Below are 10,346 nucleotides of genomic sequence, written 5' to 3'. Positions count from 1 at the left end.
AAATTAACAGATTATACTTCGTATGTTCAAAATAAAAATTATTATCCCTGTTCACTTTTAATCATGTAGTAAAAGAATCCGCACTCATCAATATGAAGTAAAATGATTGGTCAGTCTTATTCACGAGCCAAATTTGAAACAACAAGTGCTCTTCTTGGCAAGACAAACACCACGGTTGCAGTCAACATCTCTGCGACAAGAAACACGTTGGATGGACTGTGTCTCTAACTGAATTTAAGAAACTAATGTCTGGTGAGATATAGTAAATATGATCAAATGCATTTTATGGACCCTAGTGATAAAGACAAGGTGGAGTTTTCAAATTCACAATGGTTGACTTTTGATCGATATTATTTCACACTAAATCTACTCACTAGCATAGTTGTCATCACATTCTATACATACCATAAGTAAAAACACTAAGTCCAGATGTTGTTACATACAGATTATAATAAATATATATTGAAGTTCAATTATGCAATGTTAGTATTTAGTAACACTCCAGCTAGAAAATAAGGTAGGCCTAATAAAAAGTAATGAACCTACGGGCTAGAACGGCACCTCAGCAAAACGCCACTGATTTCTCGGGCGAAAACAGGTCCTCTATTTTGAATAACAAGAACAACTATGAGCAAATGTCCATATTTCTGTCCATGGAATACGTTTCTGTAGATTTCTGTTATAACACTACCACAGGGAATCTGACTAACTGTAACAGTTATCGCTCATCTTTATAGCATGTCATTTTATGCACCACTTTAGTTATACAAATTGCATTTTATAGTATCTCGGGTATTGCACTCAAATTTTTTTATTCATCAAAATTAATAAGAAAAGCTGTTATCAATTTATCGACTGCAAACTGACGTAAACCCATGTTCCCCAAATTGAATCTGCACATTTTTGTCCTTTTTGTGATATATATACAGGTTATGCATTTTTGGTAAAACAGCTCAAATATGTTTTAGACTTATTTTGGATAATAAATGACATACAGATAGTAAGCAATGACAGAACTGAATGCGCATCATCACGTTTGAATTTAAATTTCGCATGAATAAGTCACGTGACACCCCCGCATATTGTATCATGTGTGCGCTATAAGAGGGAATTGGCAATATTGGTACATGTGTATATATATATATACTCTTCAAAAAAAGAAACTTGACACTGACTTTCAAAATGTAATATAATGCAATTGTTTCAAAATAGGACACAGAAACCATAATTGAAGATCAATGTACACAATGTTCAAAACATAAATAGTGTAACCTAGACAGACACATGTACACGACAGAGTTAATGTCACAGGGGTACAGAAAATGTCAGTATCGGTTGTGCTAACCACGTGCAGCAATCACCGATGACCCATAGATGCAATCATGTTGTCAATAATAAGCTGTTGGATGTGCTGCCATTCATGCTGAAGTGCATTTAGAAGCGCCGGAAGTGTTTGGGGCGATGGATTCCTTCTGCGCATCGATCCAGTTCGTCCCACAGATGCTCAATCAGGGACAAATCTGGTGACTGGGCTGGCCAAGGTAATGTCTGGATGTTGTGGTGTAAGAAGTCCTGACAGACACGTGCAATATGCGGTCGAGCATTGTCCTGCTGGAACTGTCCGCCATGAATGTTGACGTGAAGAAGAACGTAAGGCTGTAAGATCAAGACTCTGTAACGCACACCTGTCAATGCACCTGCCACATGCACGAGAGGCGTCCTACCACAGCGATGAATTCCGGCCCATACCATGACACTCCCGCCGCCAAATGGGACAACCTGCTGCACACAGTTGGGGGGGTAAAGTTCATCCCGACCTCTGTAGACACGTGCACGCCCATCAGCATGTGTGATTAGGAAACGGGACTCGTCAGTAAACAGTACATTTCTCCACCTTGCACGTGCCCATCTAACCCTCTGTTGGCACCAAAGCAGACGGTCTGCCAGATGACGTGGGGTCAATACATGACGTCAAACAGGTCTTCGAGCAAAAAGTCCAGCCTCCCTCAGTCTGTTGCGTACCGTTTGATCTGATATTCTGCGTACCCCAGGGATCTGTGTGGTTGTAGACGTGGCTGTGGTAGTGCGGTCTCGGAGGTGTCGCAGCCGGATGTATCGATCTTGTGCTTGGGCTGTCACCCTTGGTCTTCCTGACCTTGGTCTGTCGTCAACTCTGTTGATGTTGTTGTATCGGGTCCACAGTGCGAAGATTGTCTGTCTGGATACCCCAATGTGCCTGGCCACTTCTTGCTGAGTTGCTCCAGCTTGTAATCTCCCAATGGTGTTGTTCCGTTGAGCTGCATTCAGTCTTGGCATTCTGTCACCGCCTCTACTGCTGTTATAAAGACTGTATGAAAAGCCGTTGTGGATTTTTATACCCATTCAGCAGGGGGGTCTGCATGCCTGAATGCAGGATCCTGTGCTGCACGTTTTTTACAGGCGGTTGCATTTGGATGAAGCTGTAAAATTGATCCCCAAACGCTACGTTTATGTGCTTTGCATGTGTTTTTGCGAATTATAGACACATCATCTTTCTGTTTGACTTATTTGGTTCTCATTTAATGTAATTATTTTAGATATTTGGCAAAAAGTGGTTTTACATCTATGTCAAGATTCTTTTTTTGAAGAGTATATATATACTTGAGGGACTCCCAGACAAGGGTGCCAATCATGATGAACCCTTGATTGTCAACGACTGGGTCCTCCCATCCCCAGGCACCAACTCGGCCGTAGCTGGGAGACTCGGCAGTTTTGGGAAGAATTGGACCATACTAGAGGTACCGTGTGTCACCAACATCAACTGCCAGGGGTACCAACACAAAGGATACTCCCCTGATATCATCACCCCTGGCAGATGGTTATACCCACCATCAGCGCCAACTTCTGTGCGACAACATAGACATTCTGCTACTCCAGGAGGCCATCAAGATTGTTCCTGACCCGGTCAGACACCCAGGATTTTACTCCCTCGTATTTCTGGTCCTTAAGAAGGGGTTAGACAAACTCCACATGATCCACAATCTAGCCATCTTCAATCGATACTATCCGGACTAACTCCGTACTTCATGATCACCACATTGAGGCTGCTCAAGGACCAGAATCAACGCCAACGATGCCCTAATCAGCCTTGATATCCAAGATGCGTATCTTCATGGGCCCATCCACACCAGCGACAGGCGGTTCCTCAGGTTCTACTTAAATGGTATGCATTATCAGTGGGCGATCCTACCATTTGGAATTTCCACGTCCCCATGGCTTTTCACACAGATCACCAAGCCCACAAAAAAGGACTTCTTTCAGGTACCCAGGTATCCTCCACCACTTACTCCCAGTTCTTCCACAAGCCCAGACTCTCTGCCAGTGGCAAGTGTTGTTGGGCTTACTCAGCTCAACGCAGAACCTGAATTCCATGGGACATGTCCAGCTGCAACCTATCAAGCGGTTCCTCGCCCCCTTCATCAGACGCCACTATCCATCGGCGTCCATCTTCCTCCTGGCTTACCGGCATCATCGCCAATGGTGGACAGTGGAGTCAAATGTCTTCAGCAGCGTCACCTTGACCTCGCTCAACCCCACTATATCTGTTCGTCAGTGCCTCCATATTGGCGGGGAGCCCATCTGGCAGCTACCTCAGGGTAGTGGTTAGAAGAACAGGGCCACTGGCACAGCACCAATCTGGAGTTAGCTCTTATTCTGGCTGTCACGTATTGGCAAGCCATTCTCTGCCACGACAAGTGGACTATATCCAGACAACATCACAGTGCTGAGGTGTCTTCGGAATCAGGGGATCCTCATCTGCATGACCACTAGAGCAAACATTCCATTCTTTTCGACTGGTGGACTGTCTAGACCTCATTTTCCCGTTCAACACATTCCAGGCTGCTGTTACTTTTACGTTTGTATGCTTATCCTGCATTACTTTCTTTGAGTGTCCTCCCATCGCAGTGCTACCTCCCCACGAAGTCTTCAAATGTTACGTCCTAAAGCAGTAATGTGCCCTTATGTGACGTCACCACTTCTGGGTCACTTGGAGGCTGTGCTACTACCACATTTTAGGCTTTGACAACTTTCTTTTACAGCTGGACCTCTCAGAACTTGTCTTTCTGTAAAAAAACCCAGCAGTAAATGCATTCAGGAGCAGGGCTCCAGATAAGTTTTCAGCATTAACAGTTCATACTCCTCATTATTTCAATATAGGAGTACTGGCAAAACTAAAGAGTACACTCAGAGTACTGAATGGAACTAAATGTACTCATCTTGTATTTCGTTTGAGATATGCACCAAAGCATTGCTACACTCGTGTAAACAGGCCAATAAACAATACTTTTTTTAGTTTTACATGTATACCTATTATAAAATGCACACCCCTCTAGGAAATTGTTTTTTAGAATTATGAGCAGAAATTTGTTACAATGTATCCCTTCAGAAAAGTCAAGGAAACAAACAAGTGATAACAAACTTGGTTACTACATATTTGAAATTTGAGATAAAACATCAGTAGACATGATGATTTACCATTTAGATTGTCTTGTTCTACTAGGCATTGTTTTATATGTAGAGAATTAGATTACCGTGTGTATTTTCCCTTAAATAAATCTGGGGACAGCAATCAGTTTACAATACTTATGTTTTCTCACAATCTACCAGTGATTCTGTCAAAATTTACTCAATAATATAAGAAGTTTGATGCAGTCACCTTACGAATTGTACCTGTTACTATTATTTTATCAGGAATAATATATTTCAATATTGTGTTACTCGTATTCTAGTTGCTACTTTATGATATATTTTAAATGATAATAACCATAAGAGTAGTACTAACAGCAGACTGTATTACCAGATATTAACAAGTTAATAACAATATAAACAGTCATGCTGAAGCTCCCATGCTAGCGCTTGCAAAAACTCTATCTTGACATATAACAAATATGACTTAACGATTCAAAGAAATTTATGATATATGTATCCATTTTCTGTCAACTTCAGTTCATTTCAAGATGTCAATAATGGTTATCTCACCATGGTTGCTGTAAATCATGGTTATAACGGTTATCTCACCATGGTTGCTGTAAATCATGGTTATAATGGTTATCTCACCGTGGTTGCTGTAAATCATGGTTATAACGGTTATCTCACCATGGTTGCTGTAAATCATGGTTATAATGGTTATCTCACCATGGTTGCTGTAAATCATGGTTATAATGGTTATCTCACCATCGTTGCTGTAAATCATGGTTATAATGGTTATCTCACCGTGGTTGCTGTAAATCATGGTTATAAGGGTTATCTCACCATGGTTGCTGTAAATCATGGTTATAATGGTTATCTCACCGTGGTTGCTGTAAATCATGGTTATAAGGGTTATCTCAACATGGTTGCTGTAAATCACAGTGAGTTGTGCGATCTACCGATCACTTCACATACGATTTCGCCCAAATTAATGAAAACAATTATGAATGAAACTTTGAATAAAATTATTAAAATAGGTTAGAAACATAGGTCCAGGTATACAATGAAAATTACAATTTTTGTAACCAGTCAGTGTAATTACATGATAAATTTGTGTATTTTCTGGTGTACATGCCCTCGGTAATGTCTTTGTGTTGGGGAAAAGGCATCAAAACTCATAACGAGTATAATGTGTACTCCCTCCACACAGCAGTGTTTATTTGGAAAAAGTAGTCACTATACTTAAGAAAATACGCTACTTGAAATCAGGATGTTATTTGTGATAAATATGTCTGCAAATGAATGTTAGACTGTACATGTATGCTATGATGCATATCTGATGTGTTTTTCTAAATATTCCCCCACCGTATCGTGCATTTTTTATCCGTACATACGACAATACAGATACATATACTTTATCTGGACCCCTGAAGGAGTTATGCAGGATAAGTTGATAAATTTGCATTAAGGAGTAATGCAGTATAAGTATACAGATGTAAAAAAATATTTAGATTTTACTAATCTGTACAGATAATGTGCCCTTGTCACAGAAATATATTTTTGGTGAAAACAAGAATGTAGCTCTATCAAATTTTCAATTTACGTTCTTCAATCACCAAGTTTATCTTTCAAACAAACTATGAAATCCACATCTACTAATTATGCTAAATGTATTAGGCTTCAGAACATGAACAATGCTTTTATAGGTCACACTGGTCAACATTTACCCTCCTATTTATTTATTAGGTTCCCCAGGTCTCACAAACAGACCGTAGCAGACCACTGCTGTAATGTAACTGTTACTGAGTGCAACATGCTGCATTTTTCAGCCCCGCCACTCACTGAATACATAAACACTGAATTGAGCAACTAAGTCCATAAGTCCATCCGAGGAGGTAAGATGTCGTCCCAGTATCCGGAGCTGAAGGGCTTCTACCACCTGCGTGAAACCATTGGTTCTGGTGAGTAATTTGAGTAGATGAAATCACTTTACTTTCAACATTAGACATTCATTTACATGATCTAAAGTCTCAAGAAGTTAATGTTCCACCCACAGTGTCAAAATGCTTATTCATAATGATTAAGGCATTCACAGGACATGTAGAATTACAGACATTTCCCATATATGTCATCACATGGACTTCTTACTGATTGAGTTGCCATGTGTGAAGTTTTGCTCATGTGACCACATCCCAAAAACCTGAGTGTATGTTTTACCCTCCTTATTGACATTGATTAAATTCAATTTCCAGCCAGTCTCTACGGCTGTGCAAATCTGTACTATATGTGTTTCCAGGTCCGGATGCAACACCAGATTTCAAGGTGTACATAAACTTCAGTGCCGCACACAGATTACTGGGCGTTTGTCACATTGACCTCTACACTCTTGTATCATTATGATTTGCCATAGGCTTGGAACATAATCATCATGTAACAAGATGTATATCAACAGAATACCACAAAGCTTTGTTGTCACTAAATTTAGTGTACAACTGATTGCAATGTAACATCAGAGGAACCAGATAAACCAATCAAAACATTACCTTGCTAGTGAATTTGGTCACCAGCTGTCATATTCTTACTTTGAGGTACGATCCATTTTTGAAATTAGAGAAGTTTTAATGCAAGAGATGAATGTAGGACACTTTCCATTTTTGCACTTTTGAAGTTTATTGCATTTAACCAGGGCAAGGGTGGCCCAGTCGTCTCAGGTGCTGCAATTCGCTGTGCAGAGTTGCTTCCCTTGGGTAGGCCAGGTCCTATGATTGTGGTTTTGAATCCCAGTTGACCCTGATTATGTTTCTAGGTTTGTCAGCACCATACCTGTGCTCATGGGTTTCACTGAAGTGGTAAACGTCTCAGACCTGCATCACTTCAGGCTTTCCTCCCACATTAAGCTGGCACGCCGTGATATAACTGGAACACTGTTAAAAGTGGAGTTAAACCCAACTCACTCACTCACTATTGCATTTAACCGAGAAAATGTGTCTGAAAGTTTTCTAGCACTCGTAATACTGCCCCCATTTTGAAAATACACCATGTGATCACAAGGTGTATGGTGATATGGCATCACTGAAATGTCAAGACAAAGGTGCCAATAAAGAATTACCGTATTCGACGTAATAAACGCCCCGCTCTAATAAGCGCCCACGGCGATATTTGCTAACATATTGGCTAGTGAACAATCCCAATTAGCACCCCTTCCGATTGATCAATGTACACAAAAGTTATTTATGTGCGTAAATACGCACTCGTGTCTTACATGCACCCTTATTTATGGGCAATTAAATTCTGGAAAAATATATCTGTCGTATATAAACATTTCAGGCTGTCAGCATAAACCACGAAATTTATCCTTTAACTCTGTTTTTTTCACCAAAATAATATTCTAATAAGAGCCCCCTATTTCTAATTTTGAGAGCACCCTGGGCGCTTATTATGTCGAATACGGTACGTCTCTTTGAAAAAGAGTTACCCTTTTTTTCACATTAACCCTAAAACACCCAGAAATTTGAGCGCAGCATTGAAATTTGCATACGCCTTAAAATCTGGTGTTGCCTCCAGACCAGGTATCTGCCTGACAATGTCAGATATCTGTGTTATACATGTATGTATCTTCCATGTGCCTGACACACAGAGATGTTTGTATTTGCCAGGTGGGTTTGCCAAGGTGAAGCTGGCCTATCATGCCCTCACTGGGGAGAAGGTAGCAGTCAAGATCATGGACAAGAAGGCTCTTGGGGTTAGATTTACTTTGTGAAGCTTAATTTATTTGTTTACTGAATATCTATATACATGTTGCAAGGTTCCAGACAGCTGTGTATTTGTGTAAAATGTGCTAACAGAAAACACAAGAATCCAACTAATTTTAAGTTGCATGTGCACAAATATGCATGAAGAAATTTGTTAACTCAAGACCACATAACATCATTATTTGTAATTATCTAATGTAGCTTTGTCAGTTTGCTAAACATGTCTTAACAGTTGCAACATCTCAATTATTGTAAATTAAACATGTATCACTGTTAGAGGTAACATGTGAAGATCCAAGCTAGAATAGGTCTTCAGTAACCAATGCTTGCTGTAAAGGGCAACTATGCTTGTCGTAAGAGGCAACTAACGGGTTTGGGTGGTCAGGCTTGGTGACTTGGTTGATGCATGTCCTTGTATCCCAATTGTGTGGATCGATGCAAATGATTTCAGTCACTGGATAGTCTGGCCCAGACTCAGTTATTTACAGACTGCTGTCATATAGCTGGAATATTGCTGAGTGCGGCGTTAAACAAAAAACAAACAAATAACAAGCAAACACATGTTAAGCGGTATGTCACTCACTTGGTACAGCACATTAACATATGCAAATTGGAAGTTACCAAATTGTATTGCCTGTAATTTGACTGGCCTGGTAGGTTTGTTTTATGGAATGCTCCAGCCATATGAAGTGTGATGAGACTGCTCTCTCCAATTAATAACAATTGGCACCCAAAGCCGCCGCCTTACATAATATGGTGGTTAGAATAGGGCTTCAGCAACGCATGGCTGTGCTTGTCGTAAGAGGCGGATTAACGGAATCGGGTGGTCAGGCTTGCCGACTTGCTTGATGCATGTCATTGTGTCAATCACTGGATTTTCTGGTCCAGACTCGATTATTTACATTACGGGTTCGAATCCTGGTTTGCCCCGATTACGTTTCTAGGTTTGTCAGCACCATACCTGTGCTCGTGGGTTTCACCGAAGTGGTAAACGTCTTAGACCTGCATCACTTCGGGCTTTCCTCCCACATTAAGCTGGCATGCCGTGATATAACTGGAACACTGTTAAAAGTGGAGTTAAACCCAACTCACTCACTCACTATTGCATTTAACCGAGAAAATGTGTCTGAAAGTTTTCTAGCACTCGTAATACTGCCCCCATTTTGAAAATACACCATGTGATCACAAGGTGTATGGTGATATGGCATCACTGAAATGTCAAGACAAAGGTGCCAATAAAGAATTACCGTATTCGACGTAATAAACGCCCCGCTCTAATAAGCGCCCACGGCGATATTTGCTAACATATTGGCTAGTGAACAATCCCAATTAGCACCCCCCTGGAATACTGTTAAAAGCGGCGTTAAACCCAACTCACTCACACACTCGATTATTTACAGACCGCCTTCATATAACTGGAATATTGCTGAGTGCTCCATTAAACAAAAAACAAACAAAACACAAACACATGTTAAGAGGTATGTGACTCACTTGGTACAGCACATTAACATATGCAAATTGGAAGTTACCATAAACAGCATAGAAGTATCTTCAAAAACATCTATTCATTGGTTAACAACACGCAATAGACTGGTCCCATGAGAGTGTTATTGAATATATTGAATACCCAAAGAAAACTGTTAACATGGTTAATCCCCAATGTGAATGATAACATGTGAGTAAATACTCAGTGGCTCAAAACATTGTCTGCAGCCCTGTTATTATTTTCTGCTATAAAACAATAAACTCTCCTTGAGAATAACTAAGTTAAGAAGTTTGAGTATTTACAAAGGCGACACACCTTTCCTTATACATGTACTTGTTTAGGCCTTGATGTGATAGTTTCAAAGCCTTGGCCCTTTTGATTATGTTGAGTGTTGGGAATATTAAGAATATTTATATAAAATGCATTGAACAGACAGATATTCTGCATTTAATAAATACTATCTGACTCAGTCTTCTCATTTCATTAAACACAGATGTTTAACTCAAGACCTGACAATTCCTTGATAGGAGATCCGGTCAGGTGAACCCAGAGTAAACTTGTTGACCACACAGCAAAAGAAAAAGATGTATTATTTTTTTTAGCCAAGCAGATGTCAGCTTTTACGTTGATTTGGTCTTTTTACATTCTTTTATAGGGGG

At 40.2% G+C, this 10,346-nt stretch overlaps 1 protein-coding gene across 2 annotated transcripts in view; it reads left to right on the top strand.

Annotated features, from left to right (window-relative positions):
* The first annotated feature begins 138 nt into the window (after nucleotides 1-138).
* LOC139468119 (maternal embryonic leucine zipper kinase-like) overlaps nucleotides 139-10,346 on the top strand; it is a 41,983-nt gene continuing 31,775 nt past the window's right edge. For both annotated transcript variants that reach the window (XM_071249876.1, XM_071249875.1), the window contains exons 1-3: nucleotides 139-252; nucleotides 6,279-6,410; nucleotides 8,106-8,191. In XM_071249876.1, coding sequence (XP_071105977.1) covers nucleotides 6,350-6,410; nucleotides 8,106-8,191 — 147 coding nt within the window. In that variant the 5' untranslated portion in view covers nucleotides 139-252; nucleotides 6,279-6,349. The remainder of the gene's footprint in view (nucleotides 253-6,278; nucleotides 6,411-8,105; nucleotides 8,192-10,346) is intronic.

Source organism: Haliotis cracherodii, unplaced genomic scaffold, assembly GCF_022045235.1.
Source record: "Haliotis cracherodii isolate W230 unplaced genomic scaffold, xgHalCrac1.p SCAF_2, whole genome shotgun sequence".
NCBI classification, from domain to species: Eukaryota; Metazoa; Mollusca; class Gastropoda; order Lepetellida; family Haliotidae; genus Haliotis; species Haliotis cracherodii.
The sequence above is the reverse complement of the archived record's forward strand: the minus strand, read 5'-3'. Positions and strand labels throughout refer to the sequence as shown.